The sequence below is a fragment of the Pediculus humanus genome, genomic scaffold (assembly GCF_000006295.1).
Source record: "Pediculus humanus corporis 1103172107387 genomic scaffold, whole genome shotgun sequence".
NCBI classification, from domain to species: domain Eukaryota; kingdom Metazoa; phylum Arthropoda; class Insecta; order Psocodea; family Pediculidae; genus Pediculus; species Pediculus humanus.
This window is the reverse complement of record NW_002987013.1, coordinates 50,791-76,757: the sequence shown is the minus strand read 5'-3', so window position 1 is coordinate 76,757 and position 25,967 is coordinate 50,791. Positions and strand designations below refer to the sequence as shown.

At 27.9% G+C, this 25,967-nt stretch overlaps 5 protein-coding genes across 5 annotated transcripts in view; 2 read left to right on the top strand and 3 right to left on the bottom strand.

Moving 5' to 3' along the window:
• Positions 1-901: 901 nt before the first annotated feature.
• On the bottom strand, positions 902-14,486 carry Phum_PHUM040650 (class D atypical G-protein coupled receptor GPRstn1, putative; the record flags this gene model as incomplete). Its single annotated transcript, XM_002423114.1, has 47 exons — positions 902-1,263; positions 1,343-1,591; positions 1,672-1,836; positions 1,932-2,054; positions 2,131-2,352; positions 2,448-2,737; positions 2,807-3,043; positions 3,131-3,261; positions 3,352-3,570; positions 3,655-3,790; positions 3,862-4,012; positions 4,087-4,275; positions 4,359-4,518; positions 4,597-4,727; positions 4,804-4,990; positions 5,088-5,297; positions 5,376-5,575; positions 5,660-5,843; positions 5,961-6,100; positions 6,186-6,474; positions 6,560-6,829; positions 6,914-7,080; positions 7,164-7,318; positions 7,390-7,667; positions 7,741-7,945; positions 8,033-8,135; positions 8,238-8,330; positions 8,418-8,543; positions 8,627-8,951; positions 9,032-9,231; positions 9,320-9,536; positions 9,615-9,826; positions 9,897-10,064; positions 10,145-10,317; positions 10,397-10,550; positions 10,647-10,848; positions 10,932-11,199; positions 11,269-11,456; positions 11,560-11,736; positions 11,860-12,002; positions 12,092-12,258; positions 12,362-12,648; positions 12,735-13,016; positions 13,101-13,351; positions 13,435-13,584; positions 13,676-13,863; positions 13,903-14,486. The coding sequence occupies 47 exons, from the start codon at positions 14,484-14,486 to the stop codon at positions 902-904; spliced, it is 9,708 nt and encodes a 3,235-aa protein (XP_002423159.1).
• A 2,524-nt stretch (positions 14,487-17,010) lies between these two features.
• Phum_PHUM040640 (Nucleoside diphosphate-linked moiety X motif, putative) lies at positions 17,011-17,708 on the bottom strand (the record flags this gene model as incomplete). The annotated part of the gene is made up of 2 exons (XM_002423113.1): positions 17,011-17,460; positions 17,523-17,708. The coding sequence occupies 2 exons, from the start codon at positions 17,706-17,708 to the stop codon at positions 17,011-17,013; spliced, it is 636 nt and encodes a 211-aa protein (XP_002423158.1).
• Positions 17,709-18,305: 597 nt separating this feature from the next.
• Phum_PHUM040630 (Nucleoside diphosphate-linked moiety X motif, putative) lies at positions 18,306-19,147 on the top strand (the record flags this gene model as incomplete). The annotated part of the gene is made up of 3 exons (XM_002423112.1): positions 18,306-18,507; positions 18,799-19,099; positions 19,123-19,147. 3 exons carry the CDS (start codon positions 18,306-18,308, stop codon positions 19,145-19,147), a joined length of 528 nt encoding a protein of 175 aa, XP_002423157.1.
• A 477-nt stretch (positions 19,148-19,624) lies between these two features.
• Positions 19,625-21,726, bottom strand: Phum_PHUM040620 (uncharacterized protein; the record flags this gene model as incomplete). The annotated part of the gene is made up of 8 exons (XM_002423111.1): positions 19,625-19,675; positions 19,857-19,916; positions 20,139-20,183; positions 20,249-20,464; positions 20,593-20,730; positions 20,929-21,127; positions 21,242-21,443; positions 21,627-21,726. The coding sequence occupies 8 exons, from the start codon at positions 21,724-21,726 to the stop codon at positions 19,625-19,627; spliced, it is 1,011 nt and encodes a 336-aa protein (XP_002423156.1).
• Positions 21,727-25,146: 3,420 nt separating this feature from the next.
• The window catches only part of Phum_PHUM040510 (uncharacterized protein), a gene marked incomplete at both ends in the record, with an annotated part of 1,748 nt that continues 927 nt past the window's right edge, over positions 25,147-25,967 (top strand). Inside the window, 3 exons of the mRNA XM_002423110.1 lie at positions 25,147-25,319; positions 25,390-25,619; positions 25,696-25,959. Coding sequence (XP_002423155.1) covers positions 25,147-25,319; positions 25,390-25,619; positions 25,696-25,959 — 667 coding nt within the window. The remainder of the gene's footprint in view (positions 25,320-25,389; positions 25,620-25,695; positions 25,960-25,967) is intronic.

Sequence of the window (25,967 nt, the reverse complement as noted above, 5' to 3'; positions counted from 1 at the left end):
AATGGACGCAAACGTGTTAGGTAAATGATAGTAATAATAATAATAATAATAATAAGAGTTATGTTAAAACAGTCTTGAAATTTTTTTTTTTTTTTTTCAACGGATAATGATTTCATCTATTTTTTATTTTAAAAAAATTAATTTCTACTCTCTTTAATATTAATAATAATAATAATAATAATGATTATTATCTCCGTAAAAAAAAAAATAAATAAATAAATAAACTTTCTGTTAATTTCCTATAAACTATCAATTCGCTGATTGTGATATTATTTTGTGGTCCCCCAATATAATCCACGCACGCCCACACGTGTGTGTGTGTGTGTGGGCGTGCGTGTTATCAAGTTATCACCGGCAAATAATTAAAAAAAAAAAAAAATTTCTCTTTCTCTTTCTCTTTCTTTCTTATGAACAATTACTATAATAATTGACATTTTGTGTTTTTTTCTATATTATTTTAAGCCAAAATTTATATATATATATAAATTAAGTGTAAAGCACGTTAATAAGCTTATAAAGAAAAAAAAAAAAATGTATATCTACAGTTATGATGAGATCTTTCAAACATTTTACATACACAACCGTTAAAAAAATTGCACAAAATTTTAATTTTTCAATGAGGAATGATTTTGAGTTTACAATTATTATTATTATTATTATTTTCATACCGGAGTTTCACTCATGTCCTTCCTGAAATAAAATATAAAAATCAATTGTTATGTGATAAAAATTTAAAAAAATTTCTTCTAAATAAAGTTTTTTTTTTTTTTTTTTCAACGACTTCTTACCTCCCTGTTGATGGTGGGTGGGTGGGCATTAAAGGAAAAAAAAAAAGAAAATTTGATTCTTTGCGTTTTGTCAAAGTAGAAAAAATAATAATAATAATAATAAAAGTGCGTGCTTACTCGGAATCTTGAGCATCCGTATCCAGATGAGAATTTTTTGGAAAAAGTGGAGAATTTCTTGTCGGTGTATTTCGCTGATGAAGTGACAAAGAGGAAGGATAATGAGATCCGACAGAGGTGTAAGGTTGGTTTTCCTTTTGTGGTAAATTATTTGAATTCGTTCTTTGATGAACATCTTTGTGGAATGTCGGAGAATCTCTCGATTTTGTAAAATACGATGATGATGGGGATTCGCGAAATTCTGAATAGCTCGGAGAATCCCGATGGCTTCTTAAATTGGGGGAATCCCTGCTGCTTCCTCTGCTGTGCAAACAATTGTTTGAAGAATATGTGGGAACCGTGCAATGATCTTCTTCCGCTGCGTAGGGTTAATTCATTAATTAACGATAAAGTTTTACTCTCATGTTCATCATTTATAACGAATAAATTATTATTACCTGTATATGGGAAAAGATATTTTTCACCCAAATGAACTTTTTCTTCGGGATCTGGTACGTCCATATTGTAATTATCCATTTTATTATCGTTTTCGTACACGGTTGACAAATTGACTTGATACGAATTTGTTTTCTCGTACAGCGAAGGTTCCAAATGTGAAAGTTTATGCGGATCATATTCGCTTAATGGATCGATATCGGGTCTGGGCAATGGCTGCGGTGAAGTTTCATCATCTCTTAATTCGCTCACTTAAATTTAAAGAAACAACACTTGATATATACTGGGGAGGGAGGGGGGAAACCAATTTACGTTTATTTTAACGACTTACTATTTGACGGAAGATAAGATTGAGGAATTTGACTTGACCATCGAGGAGCATACAGGGGTGCCAAATTTGGAAATAATTCCGATTGACTGATTACGTTTAATGTTGGTGGAGATGGGACGCCTCCTTCGCATATGTTCGGCATGTAATTAGTGTTGATGGGTCCATCTTGAAAAAGAAAGAAAAAAATGAAACGTTTTTTTTTTTTTGAAAATACCAAAACGGAAATACAAAATTATTATTATTATTATTATTAAATTTACTTCTTGTCGAACGGTGAGGTCTTGATGAAACATCGTCATCGCTGCTATGACTAGATGCTAATTCTAGGCTTCTACCATCTACGGAATTATCAGAATCCGAATCGGTTTGAGCATTCCTTCCTTCTACGTAAAAAAAAAAAAAAAATTATTAAAAATAATATAATTGATTAGTAATAAGGTGATACCGCCACCCGCTAACCTTCTTTTATCTTTCCCGGACTCTTATATCCCCTCATAAAGCTGGGAAGTTCGTTTGTGGAATTATAGTTGCTTGTACTTGTGTCGGTATTAGTTCCTCTCAATTGAGTATCACTACGATACGGACTACTCGAAGTCTTAGCGGTACTTCTAGAAGTTGTCGATGATGTTGATATACCCATATTCCTTCTTGTAGATACGCTTACTTCTGCATTTCTGTACGCTAGAGCCGAACGCTGAAAATCAAAAAAAAAGATTTTTGTGTATCATCATCATTTTCTTCTATATGAACATTATTCATAAATTTTCTTACTGCACTAGTCGGTCGATCGCTTGCAATGTTCGATGAGGATCCTATAGCATCAATACTTAAATCCAAGTCTTTCGGAATTTCTTTACCGCAGCATTTAAGTAAGGAAACGTAAAGGTTACGTCTGACACGTGCATTAACAAAACAAAATCCTGCCAAAGTATAGACGGCTTGAATGATAACCGCCAGGGAAAGTGCATGAGGCAATAACGCAAGAGGTTCCGATACGTTTAAAATGAGAAATATCCATACGATTCCAAGGAGTGGTAAAAATATCACCGACACCCATACCAATGTTCTATTGAAAAAAAGAAAATTTACGATTAGAGTAAGAACAATTCGATAAAAAATAAACAGAAAACTTTACCTTAAATTTCCATAACCGAGAATATGATTTTTTAACGTGAATGCTGCTCTTATGGAAAGCATTAACATAATCATAGTAATGACGACGACAAACGTTATCGGTCCGACAAGACTCCAAACGACTGATTCGTATATGGACAACCAACAGAAATAAAAATTTCCATATTGATCAGCTCTCACGCCAACGGATAAACCGACGATTATAGCCGGAAGTCCGTAGCCCAAACAATAATAAAATCTGTATAAATAAATAATAAATTTAGTCATTCGTGGGTTTTACAGTAAAAAATGAACGATGGTGACGTCATTATAAAAAAATGTTTACCTCATTTGACCATGATTGATATCTCTGAGCTCTGTAAGCATTCTGTACAAGTGTAACGAATCAACAAGAGTCCAAGAAAAAGATGATAGCCAAAAATAATGGAGGAACATTGCAATCATTTTACACGGAAACTGTAAATTAAATTTTGAACGATGGATTTTTTTTTTTTTTAATTTTTTCATTTTCGCGAGTCGATTTTAAACCGAAAATTTTTTTTTTACCTCTTGTTGGAGTAAAAGACTTCGAAATTTCAATGCGGCAAAATATATTATTTCTCCGCACAATATGCAAAAAACGATATTTTTATGAATGGAATTCGAATTGGTCGGACGTCCTCGTATGCAAGAAAGTATTAAAAGTGCGATTATAAGAAGAAATATCGATACGGAGAATCCGACGTAAGTCATTAAATCTTCTAAGAATGTCGGTTGAGGAATGTACTACAAAAGAAGACATACATACCGTAAAAAAAAAAAAAAAAAGAAAGAAAATAAAAAATTAACAATCAAAAATTAAAAATTTACCTCGAGATCAATGACGTCAAGCAAAACAGCAAAAGTTGACAAGTGATAACAGGTGCAATTAACAATATAAGGCTCAGTATCATCATTTACTTCTGGTAAATCAGTATGGCAACCAGATCTGGACCATTCTCCTTTTCTAAAATATAATTTTAATTAACAATAATTTTTTTTTTTTAAAGATGATTTTAAATAAAATTAAATTTTTACCCTCGAACCGTAGTCCAATGAACGCATTGAGGATTTGATTTTATCGGTTGTCTTTCGCTGTCCAACCATAATCTTACTCGAATGGGAGATACGAGTCTTATTTCACTTAACGGTTTATATATAAAATTATTTCCATCATTTTTATTTTCGTCTAAAAAATAATAATAATAATAATTTTTTTAAAGGAAAAGTAACATTTATTAAATTAAAGGAGACGATATTGACCTTCTGATTCCGTTTCGTAAGGAACCAACGTGGAAAAGGATAAAACGGCAGATCCAACTTTCAATTGAATTCCCCAACGTTTCGTAACTGTTTCGTCATATTCTTCGGGAAATAAATTTCCGGCTTCTTTATAAAATGCATAACCGAAAACGGCTCGTCTTTCCGATGCTTTAAGATCCGGTAAATCACCTTCAACAAAAAAAATTTTAATTAATTTCTTCTTCTTCTTTTTTTTTCTTTTTCGATTCCCGATTCCCGATTCGACAACAAACCTTGTTTAACATTTTCGATTCCCAATATATGCAAAGGAATCATAACTTTTGAATGAGTATCGAAATTCTTCGAATCTTGAAGATAATTATTGTATTTTGGAAAAGACACGGTTGGACTTGTTTTCGTTTCTAAATCAGAAACCGAACTCGCCATGTTTAACTAAAAAAAAAAAAAAATTAAAAACTTACTTTGGCATATTTCTTAAAAAACATAGGTTAAAGTTCAAATTTTTATTACCTCCAGAGAAGAATGTAAAAAATGTGACGTATCCGGTAAAATAACTTTTTCTTTTTCACCGATTTGATTTTCTTTATCTGAACCTTCGTAGCCAAAAACACTCGAAGTTGTTATGACGTCAAGGCCAAGAACTAAAGGTTTGAATTAAAACCAAAAAATTAATCATTTTTTAAAAGACAAAATTTTATTTAAATAAATAATAAGTACCCATATTCGGTTTGACTATTTCAAAGGGACTCGTGTAAATATCACCCTGACTGGAAGTTAAAGTCGATAAATATTTTTCAATATCCATCACCAAATCAACGGGCCCCTCATCAATTAATTTTTCTACCGTTTGCCAATGATTAGAATATTTAGGATCTAATAATACGTTAGCCGAAGATACCAGGTTCTAAATTTAAACAAAAAAAAAATAAATAAATAAAATAATATTTAGAGAATATATATATATATATATATATAGGAAAAAAATTTTATGAGAGACTAACCCTTATGTAATCTTTATCCTGACTGTGTGTTAAATTTAATCCAGACATTGTATTTTCGTAATTAATTAATTTTTCAATTAGTTGATGTGCAACCATAACGTCAACGCCGTGAAGAACGGATGTCATGTTAGTTGCTTCATATAAATCCGAAGCAATTTTAACAGCAACGAACGTATTAATATGGAGCTCTTGATTATTAAGCTGATTTAACTGAATACCAAAAATTTATTTATTAAAAAATTGTTCGATTAAAAATAGTAATAATAATAATAATAATGAAAAGCATACCACTTTATGCAAGCTAACAAATTTATCTGATGTGCAATTGAATAAATCAGGTTCATCCCAACCTGAAGTGTCTCCGTTGCAAGATCTTTTTGCCTTTCCAACGGATCCAACAGGACAACTGGCGGTGGCCACTTCTCCGAACGTTGTTCTATCCCACCAAAGACCAAAACTAAAACTTTTGGGACAGCCGTCGTACACCACTGTGGTAGATGATCATAAAGTCAAAATAAGAAAAATTGAAAAGAAAAAAAAAAAAAAAATTTTCGGCGCCAAAAAAAACGAACCTTCGCATCCGTTTAAAGTAACTTCCGCATATGGATTTGAACAACTGTCACATCGTCGACCTATGACACCAGGTCGGCATTCACATTGACCGTTAAGAGTGTCGCATTTGGGAGTAAACGATCCAGCGAGGTAACATTCGCAAGGCAAACATTTTTTTGATCCCGAGGGTTGAAAATGATTTTCCTAATTGAAATTAAATAATAAATTTGTATTCGTATGATATAATGAAAAAGAAAGAGTGAAATAATAAAATGTACTTGAAGAATAAAAGGGATTCCCCTAATTTTAAATTAAACTTACTTTACAATAACATTCTCCAGTCGTCTTGTTGCATTCTGGATTGTAACCTGATTCGACATTACACTGACAAGGACCACACACGGGATAACCCCACCAAGAACTAGGACATGGTTGATCGACTTTTGTTTCGCAATACTCTCCTATAAATGTAAATTAACGTTTTCTATGTTTTTTGCTTCCCCCCACAAAAATCATTAAATATTTTCTTCGACTCTTTTTCCTTACCGGAATATTCATCTGAATCGCAGGAGCAGAGATAACCCTTGGAAAATGAAGAATCGTGAACGCAACGACCTCGATTTTCACAAGGATCATACTCGCATACATCCGAACAACTTAATCCAACCCAACCTAAGTGACAAGAACAGGAAGAATGTTCCCAGTATTCCTTGCAATCGCTGTGTGCGGGACATTTAGCTTCGGGACACGTTGCAGTCGAACTACATCCTTCGGATACATTTTTCTTTACGGTAGGTCTTTGAAGGGAAGTTTGTTGATTTCCCACCTTTATATCCTAAAAAAAAAAAAATGTATATATGTATATAATTTTAAACAGGATTTGGTTAGTGGAAAAAAATAAAATATTTCATTTTCAATACCTGTATGCAACCGTCAAAATATCCAAAATCAGAATTAAGACTTAGGTAGCTTTCATCAGGTCCGCCAACCAAAATTTTATTTACGTAAAGACCTTGAACTTTAACATTGAATGTTTTCGTTATTTCTCTTTGACCGTAATCTAAACTCAACCAAACATCATTTGACATCCATTTTACTTCAATGTGATGCCATAGACCATCGTTAATGATACCGTGACCGAGATTAATTGATTCTCCGTTGTAATAATAATCCAAATAACCATTTTTTAACTATTGAAAAAAAATATATATACATTTTTTTTATGTTTATTAATATGTTACATGAAACATTTTGAAAAAAAATATAATACCAACCGCCATCGTGGCAGAACTATTTTGTCCAACTTGAATACTCATAAGGAAAGCATCTTTTTGTAATGTTTTTACACTTAATGAATTTATCCAAGGTAATTGAATGGGTCGTAATAATGGATTGTAAGACAAAATCCCATCCCCTCTGAATCTCCAAGAAGATTGAATCGCTACGTACATAATATTAAAATAATTTTTTTTTATTAAATTTTACATCAAAAAAATTTTTTTTTAATAATACTCTAATATTTACATTGGGAACAATCTTTTCCTCCGTGTCCTTCTTTACATTCGCACAAAAATGTACCCCATTCTTCTTTACATTTTCCTCCGTTTTTACAAGGATTCGACGAACAAAAATCTTTCTTATGATGGCATCCTGCAGTTGTACCATTATCAGCGACAAAGCTAAACAACATTTAAGTATTTAAATAATCAATAAATTTTTTTTTTTTTGTAACATCGTAGCAAAAAACTACCTGTTAAGATCAATAAATTTGTGATCGATGTAAAGATCCGATATGCAACCATCGAAATCTTTATTTTGAACTTGAAAATTAGTCGGTAAACTGGGGAGGCCACCAAGTTGTAAGGGCCCCGTCAAATCTAAAAATCTATGACAAGTTTCTGTAAAAATAGCACATTTCGTGGAAAGAATTTGAGTTGTGGAATTGGCGCACGCCCATTTTTCTCCCAATATGGATCCTTTTTTGAGTGCTAATTTTACATCGCAATCATCCAAACTTATCGTGGCCGTCTATAATAAAATTCAAATTGTTTTTTATAACAATTTTTAAATAAAAAAAAAAAAAAATGAAACAAAACCCGACCTTATTCAAATAGAACAATGTAACGGTATGCCATTTTCCATCGCTGACTCCTCCGGGAACTCGAGCTACAGTTCTTGATATATTAGTTCCCAGTGAAAAAGAAAATTGTACGGAACCGTTCATTATTTCTAAAGCAATAAAATCGTGTTTTTCATTGTATCGACCATTGTACAATAACAATCCGTTTTGCGACTGAGTAGCAAACCTACATTAAATAATATTTAAAAATTAATTAATAAAAAAAAAAAATTAAAATTACAAAACCACCGAAGTTTATTTTAAATCCACCAACCGAAATTTAATATGAAGTCTATGCCTTTGTTTTAAAGAAGGAAAAGTTAAAAATGAACTTTTTGAAAATCCACGAGATCTGAGTTCACAAAAATCGTTATAATCTATTTCATTAAGTGGATATTTGTTATTGGGTTTATTTCTATTGTTTCCGAGATAAGTTTTAGATGAATGATTTTCACTTCCTAAGCAATGACACTCGAAACCTTTGTCATTACCAGAAGAAGGTGAACATACTCCTTTTCCACAAAAACCAGATTGACAAGATTGTGAATGTGAATCTATTTCACAGTATAAACCTTAAAAATAAAATTTTGTATAACCTCTTAACCTTTACTAAATTAGTAATAATAATAATAATTTTTTAAACGGTGATTTTAAGATACCTGTAAATCCTTTTTTACAGACGCATGAATATCCTCCTTCTTTTCGCATGCAAGTGGCTCCATTTTGACAAGGATTAGAATAGCACAAATCAACCTCCGTATCGCAAAGATAATGTTCTCGAGAGCCTACGAATCAAGAAATATCAATTTTTTACTTACATTTTAAACTCTTATGATAGGAAAAAAAATTTTTTGTCTATACAACTTACCGGTGAAACCGTGAGGACATTGACAAGTAAATGTTGATACGGGATAAATCGGTCTAAAAAGAACCGAGTCGCTCGATATAAATCCAGAAGCATTTCCAAATTTCAACACGGTCAAGCATTGTTCGTAATTCAAACAAGGCTCTTTTACGCATAGATTATCGTTGAAAGGTAAAATTTGAACGGTGGAAAGTCGAGCAAGAATAGCTCGATTTAAATAAACTCTTTCTTCTAGAAATTGTGATGAATAAAATTCTTCTCCTGTCACGTCAGGTCTCCTAGCCGAAAAACTAACTTTTAATATTTTTGATTCCATGTCAACTTCGTCCTAGTGAGAGAGAGAGAAAAAAAAAACAATTGTTTTTTGTTTAAATTTTTAAAAAGTTTAAAAGTTTATAAAATAATTACCTGAATGCTAAACAGGTATATATATTCCCTCGGACAGGGTATTACGGCTGCTAACGCATCTACGAAAAAACCTAAAAGAGGTGAAAGAAATGCTTTTTCCGTCATGTCAGCCAAACGAACCGTCACGGAATTGAAAAGCATTTCTTCCGTTATGAGTCTCACGAAAAGGCTCATGGTTGCTTTAACTTCATTTATTCCATCTGTAACAAATATGAGAAAGGAAAATCAGTTAAAGAAAATCATCATCAGTCTAATAATTGTATCGTTAAAACTAAAAGTAGTACGAACCGGATACTAGAACTTCCATGCTTGCCAACTTTGGAACATTTGTATTTAATTGAGGAGAAAGAGTTATTTTTCCAGTGCTTTCGTTTAACATAACTAAATTTGCATTGTTTCCAGATAATATATGATAATGAAGGTCATCGGAAACGTCAGCATCAAAAGCTGGAATCGTTCCGACGACGCCATTCGAAAAACATCCGCGAAAATTATTGAAAATAATCTAAATAAAAAAAAAAAAAAATTTGAAAATTATATAAATATATTCATTTGAAAATGGGAAAAAAATATTTTTCCGTACCTGAAAATCTTTTAAAACAGGTGCATTATCATTTACGTCCGTAACTAAAATTTCCACTTTAACATCGTTTCTCAAGGGTGGACTCGCCGCTCGAATGACCATTTCATATTTTTTCCTTGGACTTTCATAATCTAAATCCACGGTAGTTAAAATTTCTGCTTTATCCCAACCCGGCCTCGTTACCAAAGAAAAACTGCTGGAATCTTCTCCACCTGATGAATTATTTCATTAAATATTTTATTTATCCGTTAACAATATTATCAGTCGCTTTATAAAAGTTACCTATTATCGAATATTGAATTATAGCGTTTACTCCTTCATCGGGATCTTTTGCCCTCACCTCACCCACTGTGGAACCTATGGGACTATTTTCCGGTATGTAAAACACAATTTTTTCAGACTCGAATACTGGTGGGGAATCATTAACATCTTCTATTTTAATGTTTACATCTGCCTTTAAATTAAATGTTTATAATATATATTATTGTTTATAACAACAATAAACATTTTATCAATTACTATGATTACACTTACTACACTGTATAGGGAAGGAGTTCCTCTATCAATGGCGTAAACTTTTAAAGAGTAAAAAGGAACACTTTCGCGATCCAAATTTTTCGAAGTTCTTATAACTCCCAAAGTTGGATCGATAACAAATGAATTATCTACGGCACCACTACTTCCTGGAGGATTAAATGCATACCTGTAAATTATTTAAGCATTTTGAAATTATTCTAATATTTTCTAACATCGATTAAGGTTTTTCTTTAAGGTTTAATTACCTGATTCTACCGTTTAATCCGGAATCAATATCAGTAGCTTGGACTTGAAGAACTGATGTTCCCACTAAAGCATCTTCAGAAATAACACCCGAGTATGTTGCACTTGAAAAAACAGGAGAATTATCATTAACGTCTTTAACTGTGATTTCAACATCTGTCGTATCAGACAAAGATGGAACGCCTAAAATAAAATAAAAAAATTTAAATTAATATTTAATTTTGAATGGATTGATTGTTAACTTTAAAATACAATTCTTACCCCCATCTCTTGCTGTAACTGTTAACAAATAACTAGAAACGGTTTCTCTATCCAAAAGCTTTGTCGTTACAACAGCACCGGTTTGTGGATTTATACTAAAGCTGTCAACGGAAAATTCAGCACCGGATGTTAATGAATACGTTATTTGAGCATTTTGACCGACATCTCCATCGGATGCCTGAACAACTAACACCTAAAAATATTTTTTTTTTTTAAATAACAACTACCTTTACCTTACTTTTAAAAAAAAAGTTCTAAAATCGGGGAATTACTTACAGTTGTACCAACTGGAGCATCTTCGAAAACTTGAGCAGTGTAGGGAGCGTTTTCAAAAACAGGAGAATAATTATTAGCATCAGTTACATTGACGTAGACGGTGGCTATATCAGACCTTCCCCCCGTATCAGTCGCGCTAACCGTTAGTATATACCTTTTATCTTGTCGATAATCTAGTGGATGCGCAATTGCCACAAGGCCCCGATTATTTTGTGATGTGATACTAAACCTTCCTCGAACATTTCCATTTGTTATTTCATAATGAAGCCTAAAATACAACATCTTTGTTAAAGTAAAATTTTTTTTTTATATTTTTAATTACTAAAGGAAAATTCACCTCGAGTTTTCATCGGGATCAGTGGCGGTTACACTTGCAACTAAAGTCCCGGGTGGATCTTGCTCAGATACGACGACCTCGTATATTTTAGGATTAAATACGGGGTCGTTATCATTGACGTCCTGTACGTTGATGATTACGTTGGCAGTGGCACTCTTTGGAGGCTCTCCTCCATCTTCAACGATCACCTTCAAAATAATAATAATAATTGAACAAAAATTTGTCATAAAAATATAATTTAAATATAAAATTGTAAATTGTATACAAAGACAAAAAGGTAAAGGCACATACCTGAAATTGATATTTACTGGTCATTTCTCGATCAAGAGGTTTAGTAGTTTGAATCCAACCTGAAACGGAATCAATCGTCAGGGGAAGTTCATTTGTTGGCGTTCCAAATTCATCTCTTTCGCTCAAAGAATATTTTAACGCAACGTTAGCACCCTCATCCGAATCATATGCTTGAACCTAAAAAAGAAAAAAATGAAATTTCAAATTAAAATCATGATTCTTTACCGCTGAAAAAAAATTTTTTTAAATTTCCAAAACATTTTAAAATAGTAATAATAATAGACAAATGACTTTTTTTACCTTTACAATACTGTATCCTACAGGTACACTTTCGAGAACGGATTCTTGAAATAAAGTACTATAAAATCTAGGTTCATTATCGTTGACATCCTTCACGTTTACCAACAGTTGAGTAGTATTTGATTTACTCGGATTTCCTCCATCTGTTTAATGGAAAAAAAAAATTTTCATTTTAATAAGGTTGGTACGATTGACGTAAATAATTTTAAATAAAGAAATGAAATTTCTTTACCTTGAGCCCGAATAACCAATCTGTAGCTTTTTAAAACTTCGTAATCTAAGGGTTTTGCCAAAATAACATCTCCCGTGAGGCTATCAATTAAAAATTGTGCTTGAGTATTACCACCAATTATAACATACCGAATCGCTGCATTTTTTCCTTCGTCTGCATCTGTTGCCCTAATAAAAAAAAAATAACAATAATAATTAATCACGTTTCAACCGTACTGTAGTAAACGTTCATTTAAAATTTTTTTTTCCAATGGTGCCTGAATACACTTACTTAACGGTAGCTATAACAGGACTAAGACTTGCGTCCATGTCTTCCGGTACACTGACAGTATATGTACGTTCTGTAAATTGCGGATAATTGTCGTTATCGTCCAAAACTCTGACATTTAATAGAGCAGTTGCAGTTTTGCGTTCTCCTACAGGTGGACTATCTGAAGCTATCACGGTCAAAGCATAATTTGCAGTTACTTCTCGATCTAAGGCTTTCCTCGTAGTTACTACTCCCGTTTTCCCATCAATATTAAATTCTTCGTCGGGATCTTTAAATGAATACACAATCTACGAAAAATTTAATAGTTTTCAAATATAATATTTCTTTCTTTTTTTTTTTCTCTTCAAAAAAAATTCATAGTTTTAATTAATACCTCGGCATTTTTATTAATGTCCTGATCTGTCGCTCGAACGGTTATGACGATAGTACCGATAGCCACACCCTCTCGAACAGCAGCTTCGTATGAATCGCTTTCAAAAACGGGAGCGTGATCATTAGCATCAATAACGTTTATTTGAAGTGTCGTGGTGCCACTTCGAGGAGGAAAACTATCATCTGCTGCCACGACACGAAAATAATGAAGATCAAATAATTCTCTGTCTAATTTGACCGAAGTAGTTACCATTCCAGTCGTTTCATCAATATCAAACATTCCCTGTAATATAATAAAAAAATTTATTTATTAAACATTATCTAAAATTTTGTACTTTGAAAAACTCATGAAATCATTTTCAAATACTTGTGATCTAGAATCAATTAGCGACGACATTGAATACGTTATTGACGAATTTTCCGGATCTTTAGCTCTGAGAGTTATGACTGGTATTCCGGGAGCTTTTTCTTCTATGACACTCGCCACGTAGAGTGCTTGATCAAAATAGGGACTCTGATTTTTTAATTCTCTTCTTACTCTATGAGCTACTTCGGTATCATTTAATTGTTCGTGATGATAAATTATCTTTAAACGATGATCCATAGAGTTTAAAAACCCTGATTAAACAAAAATAAATAAATAAATATTTTTTAAAAAAAAACTTTTTTTAAACACTATTAAGATGTTAATTATGCTTTACCCGAACTCCCGAAACAATTAAGATTTAGGAAAATTGTGATTTTCCAAATAGGTTCCAAAATGCAAAAATCATGAGTTGCAACCAAATCTCCAGCAGAAGTTTCAACGGTAAATCTTGGATCGTCGACGTTCACGTATTTTATTTCGCATACTCCTAATAAATAAATTAATTAATTAATTAATAAATAATTTAATTTTTGAAATACGTAAATAAATTTAGAAAAATATTACTCGATTCTTACCCGATAAAATTGTTTTGGGTAAAAATGATGAAATGCTGTTGACGAATTGACTTTTTTTAAGGCATATTTTGCTGTATTCGGATTCGCTTGGCATGGCAAACGATGCTAAAGATTCACTAATCCAATTTTTCGCTTCCGAATATCTAAAATTACAAAGTTTATGAAGATACGTTAAGGAGGAAAATTTTCTCACACGCAATTAATTTTAAAAAAAAAAATGTACTTACAACAATTCTTTATCAATTGTATTAATTGTTGTCGGAGAATTATTAATTATTTCATCTTCGTTGCAACTTTTTCCATAAATAAAAATTCTCAATGGCATCGAATAATATTTAACACCGTTCACATTTCTTTTATGCCTTTTATTTTCGTACCCATTTTCAAATCTCATATTTTTAATACTATTTATCAATGATTGAAAATCTTCATTTTTTTTTTTAGAATTTTTTTCGGGTAATTTTTCCGGGAAAGAATCCACGTAAAGAGTAAATAAATTTGGATACCATATTCCTTGACAGTCTAATTTTTCTTTAATGAAAACTTCTCCAGACGTTCTATCGACTCCTAATAATTTTTTTACAAAATATCCATTTTTATGAGTATTTAACGAATAAATTCTATTTTTATGTAATTTTGTGAGTGCGGCATTAAAAATAATGCTTCCTTCCGATATATTATCTGGCACCAAAATGACGTAACTTAATATTTGATGACTTAATAAAATTATTATTAAAAAAATGATATGTATCGGCGGATAAAAAAAGTGCCATTTTTTATGAGTATTATGAATTCTTTTACTATTTGCCATGTTTATATTATTCACATAATTATTTTCATGTCATAAATAAGACTCTTTTTTCCCCTTTTTAAAAGATGATTGTTGTGGAAACTCTATTTCATTTAACTCATCTGAAAAAATAAAAAAAAATTAATTAAAATTATTTTTAATGAGGAAATAAATCCACGATTAAAAATATTCATAATCAAAAAAAAAAAAAAAAAAAAGTTTTCCCGTAGTTTTCTGTTTAGAACATAAAAAAACAATTTAAAAAATTTTTTATTAAAAAAAAAAAAAAAAAAAAAACATGATTTGAACAAACAAGTTTTTTTAGTTTTTAAAATTTTTTTCTTCTTCTTATTTTCTATTACATATGCTTGAATTTAAGATTTTATGGTTTTTTTAAAACTTCACTTTCTATTTTTGATTAAAAAAAATTCTAATGATGAAACTCGTAATAATAATAATAATAATAATAATAAATTGATATTAAATTAAAATTTTTTTTATACGACATATGTATTTCATAATTTTTTTTTTTTAATAAAAATTTCCAATGTGTTCAATTATATGATTCATGTATATCATATCAATATCACCCTTATTTTTTTTTCCCTTTCATTTCAAAAAATTTCATTTCTTATTATTATTATTATTATTATTAGTTACAACAGGAACGAAAAACAAATTTTTTTTTTTTTTATTCGAATAAAACTTCTAAAATATTAATAATAATAAAAAAATGTTTGCGTTTCCATTTAAAAACAACCCAACAAGTTTACATCATTATGAAAAAAATGTTTTTTTTTATTATCACATTAGAGCAAACTCGTAATGTTTATCACATAAAAAAATTTATTTATTTCCGACTTCGATTTATTTAACTAATAAAAAAAATTAACTGGAAAAAAAAAAAAAATTTATTAATTCTTTAAAAAAAAACCGTTAATAAGATGTGGCGTTGATAATAATAATAATAATAAAATTTGAATCGAAATTATTTAACGAATTATCACACATCGTAATAAAAATTTTTTTTAATTATTATTTTTTTTTTTTTTTTACCCTTACTTCTTCTATTAATTAATATTAATTAATTTAAATAGAAAGAGAGAAAGAGAGAGAGAGAGAGAGATAGAAATATTGCACGTTCTCCAGTAAATTCTAGTGTGAAAACACCCTTAGGCTATATATATAGTCATTCTATTGTAATTCACAACGAATCAACTTTTTTTTTATAATGAGTTGGCATTCAAAAAAAAATACCTGGAATTTTTTTTTTTACATTTATTAGTTAAAATATTTATACTAAATTAAATAATGCCCTTTTGATTTTTACAAAAATGTAATATTTAAAAATAAATGCCATCTCATTAATTTTACCATGCATTATCAAATGCAAGAAAAAAAAAGATAAAATTTATAAAAATTATATTTACATGTTTTTTCTTACTTTTTGTTTAAATAATCTTAAATTATTTATTTAAATAATATATATACTATTAAAACAGATCACTAATTATATGTAACACTAATTAATTAAAAAAAAAAAAAAATTCATTTAATAACAAATACTTGATCAAAATAACAATTTTTTTACAGTATTTGTATTTAAATATAATTTTTTATATAAAAAACTATAACTGTAACTGATTAAATATAATTTTACACATTTCACACATTGATAAAATCATTATTATTATTTATATGTATGTATAAAAACCGCGTGAAAATTACATATAATGACTAAATATATATATATTATTAAATTAAATGAGAATTTTTTTTTTAAATTTAACTTTTTCTTACACAAATTCTTTTACGACAAAGAAAAAGAAATTCAACTACATAAAATTTTGAAACCAATAAAATGTTAATCTCCATTAAACATAAGAAGAAGAAGAAGAAGCAATAAAAGCTCGTTAAACTCCAGACATTTTTTTTTTTTTTCTGTAATTTAATTATTATTATTATAAACTCGACATATTTATCGTTTGAATTTAGAAAAAATTAACGAAATATTATCGTTAAATAACAATCGAAATTAAATAATTACAATACGTTTTATATTTTTCTTAATATTGTTTAAATATAAATAATATTTTAATTAAAATACCTTGGATTTAATCATTCTGGAACCACTCACGTAAACAACTTTGGACGCCGCCATGACACAAACTGGAATCTGAACGCGCTCTGGTAAAGAATCAACTTCTTGAATCCGATTTTAATTTTTTTATACATAAATTTAAAAATAAGAAAAAATTTTTTTTAAATTGTTCAAAAAAACCATTAAAACTTTCTTATATGTGATAAATATTTTTTTTTAAAGAATATAATTTAAAAAATTAAAATTATAAAATATTAAAAAATTAAAAAATTAAAAAAAAAACTAAAAAACTTACTATGGCTATGTGTGTGTGTGTGTGTGTGTGTGGACATTTTTTTAACAAACTACTACAAAAATAAACTTATTACAAAATAATAAATAAAAAAAATTATTTATTTAAAAACTTAACTAATTCCTATTATAATAATTATTTTTTTATAAAAATTATTGATTTGATTGAGTTAGCAAAGCTTGAAATACATTTTCCGCGGGTAATATTTTAAGATTAATTAAAGATTCAATAAGTTGAGTTTTAGCATTTCCTACAAAACTATTTTTTAAAAAAGCTGGTAAACCCCTGTAAGAATCTGACATTGTATATAAAGGAACCCTAAAATTTCCTAAAACTTCTTCACCGAAATCTTTTGCCCTATATGAATTTTTTTCTATATCGAATATTTTAGTTTCGCTAACTTCGATTGCATAAAAATGTAAAACTAATTTATTATATTCGTCGACATGTGTAAATTGATAATGAGAATCCATGACAGGACCAACATCTTCAATCCAACCTACTTCTTCTCTTAATTCCCTATTGACAGCTTCCGTTGGTGATTCACCATCATCTACACCCCCACCTGGAAATCCTAATAATCCATCAAATCTCATTTGCATCTAAAAAAAATATATTTATATATTATTTTTTTCCGTTTTTGATAAACGCAATAAAATCTTACCAAAATAATTGCTTTTCGATCGTAAATTTGTAAAGATTTAGTGGAAGTCGTAGCGTAAATCATGGCGTGACTACAATGAGTGTAATTTTTATAGATATTATCATTTTTATCAATTTTTTTAAATGCATATAATTTATTTATATCTTCAAAACCTTCTTTGGGTATGGTTGAACTTGATACATGCATAACTAACTTTAAAAAATTGTTGAAAGCTGAAAAAAAAAAAAAAAATTAAAAATACACTTTTGAAAATATTATTTTAACACTTATTCGAAGGTATAATAAAATTAAAAGATTTTCATATATATATAAAACTTTTAAAAAAGTAAAAAAAAAAATACAAAATGAAATTGATATTTCTTTTTTTTCTAGAACAAATTGTGTTTTTTTTTTTTTTATCAAAGTTTTAATCTTAAATAAATTTTTAAATATTTATTTTGCGACTCACCTTCTGCTCCAAGAAAGAAAAAGTTTAAAAAGACTAATTTTTTATTTGTTAAAAACAAATCAATTTATTTTGTTTAAATTATTATAAATTGACGATTTATATATAACAGTTAATAAAAATTCGTATTATTTGTTTTTATAATTAAAAAAAAAAAAAAAAAATTAAACATCGTCGTCGTCGTCGTCGTCGTCTTACTTTTTCGAGAAAATTTCAATATTGCCGGGAAAAAAAAATTAATTAAGTTGGCAATTGTGTTATGTTAATTGTAAAAGCTCAGTAGTAGTAGTAATTATCTTCAACTGTGAGTTATAAAGTAACGGAAAATTAATTTTAAAATGTACGAAGAAATTTCTAATTGGGGAGAAATAATTAATAAAACGTTAAATCAAGGTCGAGAGGATAAATCTTCAGAATACAAGAAAATTAATCCAGGAGATAAAAGATACACTGAATTTGTACATTGTTCTCATGTTATGATTTATTCAAAAACAAATTCTCTTTTTGAAAATTTTGAAAAGAAAGCAATTATTTTGGTAAGTTATTTACATAAACTATTTTTTTTTTTTTACTATTCATGAAATAGTAATTTAATAAATTTTTATTTACTTTTTATTTATTATTGATTAAATCTTTTTTTTTTTTTTTGAATAACATTGAAAGAAAAAGTAGGCGTTTAAGATAAGAATTTGATTATCTGTTGATTACAAGATGTCTAATAAATTATAAATGAAACTTTTTATCGATAAATTTTTTCTTTTTATTTGGCGACTAAAATATTAATTTTTATTTTTTTATTTTAGATGCAAATGAGATTTGATGGTTATATAGGTTTCCCTGGTGGAATAGTAGACAAAGGAGAAACTCCTTTAAGTGCATTACATAGAGAATTAAAGGAAGAACTTAATTGGAATGAAAATGATGGATCAATATTAGAATCTGATATCATGTTTGCTCATGTCGATGAAAAAAATGAACGTGTTTATCATTTTTATGCAACTGAAGTCACAGAAGAAAAAATGTTAGAAATAGAATCTAAAATGAATAAAGCATGTGATTATGGAAATGAAGTTTTGGGTACTTTTCGAATTCCATTGTATATAATGGGTGATGCTTTCAGAGGTTTTCCTTCGTTTTTAAGGAATCATTTTATAGGGAATTCCAAACGTCAATTAATTGAATCATTAATTTATTTAAAGTTTTTCTCAGAAGAACAAATGATTCAGGCCTTATATTCAGCACCTAAAATAACTAAATAATTTTAAATTTTATCAATAAACATAATTTAAAAAAAAAAAAAAAAATTTTGTTTCTTAAAGATGACACTGATTGCATTTATTTACTCAAAACTTACATTGTTATTAATTTACCATTGTATTTATAGTTTTTATAGTTTTTTTTTTTTTATATATTTACAAAAAGTTTAAATAATTATTCTTGTTATGTTTTAAAAATTTTATATTAATAAAAATAAAAATTAATTTAAACTATTTATTTAATTAAATTAAATAATTTTTTGTAGTAAGTGAATATATCCTTTTTTTTATTTTTGGCTGAATTTTTATAAAAGCATGTTTTTACCCGAAATTGCATATTAACAAAAATTATGATTGTTTATTTCTTATGAAAGTCAACAGCTATTTAAAAATTCTAAAAATTATTCTCTTTCTAATCTATTTACAATGTGTTTTGAAATAAACCAAGCAAACTATAAATTTACTCAATGTTTATATGAGCTCAAAATAGTCACTGACATAATTGTAAATTTTCATTTTTAAAATAACATTGAAAATATTTTCAAAACTATTTTTTATAAACTTAATCGAAAAAGATAATAATAAAGCACATCTTAAAAATATCCATTTCAAGTTTTTTTTCTTGATATTAACATTACAATTTTCTTTGTCAGATTGATTGCTCTTACCAAATATTTTATTTCTAAATATTGTCTACTATTCAATCGAATAAAAATTTTTAAGAAAATAAAAAAAAAATTATACTTCAAACTTTAATATGAAATCAATTAGTTAGGTAAAGAATTTAAACATTTTATAAACTTTTTAAAAAAACTGAATTTATTTTTAAGTAGATCTAAATTTAAATATTTGTTTTTTTAAACTGATAAAATAAAAATATTTTTAGCGAAATTTTTTTTTGACCGGATTATTTACTACTGAAGTTAAATCAATTTTTTCCAACAAAGTATTTTCTAACTCCTAAAACCAATAATTACAAGTTATCTTTTTTTAAATAAAAAACAAAAAAATATTTAATTTCTTACCTCTGTTTTTACCAAATTATGAGCCAACAACTCTTGTTTTAATTTTTGGAATTTTTTATATGCACTATCACTTTTCTCAATTGCAGCTTCTACATAATTTAATGTTTCATCCATAACATAAAATGGTAAAGCATATTTTGGAACATCTGCATACAATATAGTTTTTAAAATACTCAAAACACTTTGAAAGTCTTTTATATCTGTGAATGCTAAAATCTGAAAATTATATTTTCATTTAACAATTTAAGTATCGAAAGAATACTTTTTAAAAAAAAAGTTAATATAATTAAATATTATACTTTTATATTAATGAAGATTGAATTTGGTTTGTTATTGTTTAAAACATCAATAACAAAGTGTGGCTGTTTTTGTTTTAAAGCTAAACAACAAAGTAATGCTATGCTTCTTTCTGGACATTTAAATTTGCACTTTTCCATGTTGTTATATACATTTACAGCATCTTTGAAAGATTCAGGAGTATTCTAAAGTTAAAAAACAAATTATTACTTTAAATTCAAGTTTTCATTAAAAATTTGATTAAGGTTGACAATGATTCTTAAAAAAATTATATAAAAATTTACTAATTTGTAATTTGCTGCAAAGAACAAATTTGTGATTGAAGGATAATATTTTTTTCCATGGTATTGTTTTTCGATAACGAAATAAAAAATTTCAGTAACATCTTGATACATTTCTCTGTCATATAATAAATTAGCTAAAATAAAATTTGTTTGGAAATTGTTAAATAAAACATTGATTTCTTGATTTTTTAAAAGTTCTAAAGCATCTTGAGGTTTATTTAATGTATAAAATAATCTTGCAATTTCAGGACCAATTTTATAATGGCTGTATTGAACCACTCTTGTCTGCGAACAATATCTATTAAAACCAAAAATTTAAGTCATATCAAGTAATTTTTTTTTTTTTTTGTTGTTTCATTTCCATTTCACTTATTATTTCTTTAATTTAAAAATAAATAATGACTGAACTTACTTTTGCAACATGTTTTTGAACAATTCTACATCTTCATTAGTTTTTGTTATACTAATCATGCATTTTAAATCATTTTCAAATATCATTCCATAAGATCCTTCTTCACATTTATTTTTCATTTCAGCTTTAAACAAGTCTGGATTATTAAGTGTTTTTGATAAATTTGTACGAAATTCTCTAAATGAATCAAGTTTTAAAGTTTCTAATGAATAAAGATTTTTACCTTAAAAAAAAAAAGTTTTTATACATAATTTGATATTTTTTTAAAAAACTTTACATATTTTAAAAACTGTGGAATAATAAATATAAAAATATATATAAAGGGGGATATAAATTTATAATGCTTACATTTTTAGTGTTATTTTCAGAATTTTGCCTTACTTACTTATGATATGTGAAAAATTTGTGATATAAGTGCTTTTGAAAAATTCATTTTTACTATTTGGAAGAAATGTACGAAAAAAAGCTATGTTTCTATAACTCATTTTAATAAATATAAAAACTGTAAGAGAAAATATTGAATTTTAAAACATGAGCAAACTTTAGGTTAAAAACTTTTTCAGGCTTCAATTCGGCTTCAATAATTTTTATAAAAAATATAATAATAATTTTTTCTTTTAATACGTAGATACATTTAAACGTGAAAAAAATGCTAGAAAATAACTCTGTTATAAATAAATTTATCTGAATTTAAAATATGAAATAATGAAAAAAACAAAAATAACACTTTTATAATAATAATAATAATAATAATAATAAGTATCCTTATCTAAGGGACGATAAATAAAATGTTTTCTTACTCTGTGGTGAATTGTGTAATCGACGAATATTTGAATACGTTTTAATAAAATACAATATTTATTTATTATTCTTCATGAAACTAAAAACTTAAAATGTCTCGCCACCGAAATATCAGGTCTATGAATTATTCTGAAGGTAAAACTAATATTTATAATATATTATATTTTTATTAATTATTTATTTTCATTAATTTTTTTTTTTTTTATTTAGAATATGAAGGATTTGACGATGTTTATGGACATTCTGTCGAAGATGACCATTGCATTTCACCCAGTGAGGCTAGGTTTCTTTACGATAGAACAAATCGAACTCAAATATCAGCATTTATAAACGAAGATAATTATATTCCGGAAGAAGATGAACCTAATTTACTCGGTGAAGAGCGATCAAAAGGACATAATGATTCTAACAAAAGCATGGTAGACGAAGATAAGCTTGGAATGTGTATTGATGATATACAAAATGTTATTGGTGACATGTTTCCGCAATCTGTTATAGAAAAAGTTGTACTAAAATATAATTATGATATTCAAAAGTCACTAGATCATATTTTAAACGATTCATCAGGGAATTTAACACTTGGTTTGTAGCGTTTTATTTATTTATTAAAAAAATGTTTTTTAATTGAAAAAAAAAAAAAAAAAAATATTGTTTACTAATAGTTTTTTAGTTAAATTTTGTTTCTTATTTAAACATATATAAAAAAGAGTGTTACTCATTTCAGGTGAATCTCTCCCGAAAAAGGAGTCCAAAATTAAAAACACAGTTACAGGTAAATACCATTTTAAAGGGAATTTAAAAATAATATTTCTAATACTAAGTTTTCCTTTTGAAAATATAAAATCTGCTTTTTTTTTTTTACTTATTCAAGTAACTCGCTTTTTAGATAACAATATCACTTTAAAATTTTAGAGATAAAAATAATTCTTTTTAGTATTTTAAAAGTATTATTAACTTTTATAATTTAATTTTCTTAACTATTATGCAAGTTGAAAAAAAATTGTGTATGTGTATATAAATATGTTCAATGAATATTTTTTTTTCTTTTCATGTGTTTCTCCGGTTTTTCCAAACAAATGTATAAGGTAAGATGAAGATGTTAAAACAGCCTTTATGTTTGAACCAAGTTGTTCGAGCGGATTATTTTCAGGAGGGGGGGACGGCCCGGGGAATTCAGTTAAAAAGTTTGTTATCCCTAAATTAAAAAATAGTAAAATAAATGAAATTGAAAGAGGGGTAGTTGATTTAAAAATTTCTGATGGAGAAGTATCTAATAATTTTTCATCGTTACAAGCATTAATGGAACAACATCAAAAATCTACCGTTAGCAATGACAAAACACAGCTAAGTGAACAGAATTGTCATGAGGACAATACCTTAACTTTGGAACAGTTTTCAAAGAATTTTTTAAATAAGAAGAATTCAACTGATGATCCATCACAAGTAAATGTTGAAATCAAGCCAACCTTTGTAATACCTAAATTACGGAAAAAAAATCCTGAAAATGGCGAAAATAAGTGTTTGATTGATTTATCTTCTGCTCTTAAATTTGAATCTCAATCCAAGCATACATTTCGATCCAAATCTGAGGTTGTTTTTGAATCAGAACCATTACTCACTCCTGAATCGAGTGAAAAATATTTAAATTCTTCCACTAGTACGAATAAAGAATGCCCTGCCTTTGAAGATATTATTTTCGATTCGAGTTTAGACTCATATAAATTTTTTAATAATATTGATTTGGAATTAAATAAAAAAATTTCATCTCCTTTTGGAAAAATATTATGTAGGAAATGGAAAAGTAATTATGTAAACGTTGTGAAAAATGAAAACTTTTTACCCTCATCAAAAGTGGTTCAATTCGATTTTTCTACTCCGTCTCCCGATGACATTATACTCAAATATCTTAGAAGAAAATGAGTCTTAGGGTGAGATTTATATTGTTTAATTATTATAAGTAATTGAAAGGGCATAAAAAAACTTTATTATGGCTCATTTTCTAATTATTTTTAATTTATTAGAAATTTTTTTTTTTTTTTTAAATGTTTTTAGATTACCGGGTTAATATTTTATTCAGTTTTTATATTTATGATTTCTGTTCGAAAATAATAATAATAAAAATTTTATTTCTTTTTATTTTTAAGTGTCAGATAAAAATGTATAAATAATATTATTGGGGTGTCTTTTTTTCCCCCCCCCCCCCCCCGTTCGGTTTTTTATTTTTTTGTTGAACTATTTTATAAAATAATCATGGTTTTTTTTTAAAAGCATTTTTTATTGATTTTAAAGGAAAATTATTTCAAATATCATAATATTTTAATTAAAATAAATTGACTCAAGTTTTGCACCATTTAAAATCTTTAATAAGCTAAGAATTATTTATGTCATGTAACTAATAATCGCTATTATTATTATTTGTTTGTTTTTTTTTTTTTTTATTTTGTCAGTCGTCCAATATGATTGCTTAATGATTTATCTACGATTAAGCTAATAATAATAATAATAAAATTAATAAATTAAAATATATAAAAACTCGAGCTTATTGCTTTTGCATTGATTACTTTTGATTGATTGCTTTCGGGCCATCCATTGTAAATTTTTTTTTATCGATATATTTTTTTTATTTTATTGTATTAAAATTACTCGTCCGACTCCGAAATGAATTACAATATTGGCAAACAGGTTTCAAAATTGCTGCTAACCAAAAACCACCATTGACGAAAAATGAAGAAGTTAAAAATTCTGAACCGGAAGTGCCTTTAATTACAATTGTCTCATCTGGAACTCAAACAAAAGGTTTTGAAATAACGGATATAATAAAACCAAACTTGAACTACAATTGTTTAAAAAGTCAAAGTCCCGCAAGCGGAAGAGCTTCACCGAATGATCCAGAAGAATTAAATAAAGTTGGAGTCACGGAAAAAGTCATTTCATCCAAGTAAGTTTTTTTTTTTTTTTTTCAATTTTATTCTTTTACCCTTTGCGTAATGTAATTACATTGTACATTTTTTGACAGGTCAAACGTGTCTAATCGGGAAAATAAAAATGTCGATGTTGAACTCCAGTTTAAAAAAGAAAGAGGAGATTCTAAAGAAGTACTTCATATGGTGGTGATTGGCCACGTTGATGCCGGTAAAAGCACTTTAATGGGACACCTTTTATATGCTCTCGGTCAAGTTAATAAGAAAACGTTGCACAAATATGAACAAGAGAGTAGAAAAATAGGAAAACAATCTTTTGTATATGCTTGGATTTTGGATGAAACCGGAGAGGAAAGGTAAACACAATAATACAAAAGGAATCTTGTATTTTTTTTTGTTTATCTGACAAATTAATAATAATTGTAGATCAAGAGGAATAACGATGGATGTTGGACAGTCAAAATTCGAAACAAAGACAAAAATTGTCAATCTTTTAGATGCTCCAGGTCACAAAGATTTTATACCTAATATGATCACAGGTGCTACACAAGCTGATGTTGCAGTTTTAGTTGTAGATGCTACTCGGGGAGAATTTGAAACGGGATTTGAAAGTGGTGGTCAGACAAGAGAGCATGCTTTACTTGTTAGATCTTTAGGTAAAATAATTTTTAATTTAAAAGAATCATAAATTCAAATGTGTTATTTTCAAAATTAAATGTTGTGCACATGCAGGGGTTTCTCAGCTTGCGGTAGTAGTTAATAAATTGGACACCGTTGATTGGAATGAAGACAGATTTAAAGAGATTTCTTCAAAATTAGGAGTTTTTTTAAAACAAGCTGGTTACAGAGACTGCGATGTTACTTACGTACCGTGCAGTGGGTTGGCAGGTGAAAACCTAGTTGAAAAATCAAAGCAAGAATTACTTTCTAAATGGTACAAAGGCCCTAGTTTATATGAAGTTATAGGTATTTTATTTTTTGGATGTCAAACCATTTGTTGACTT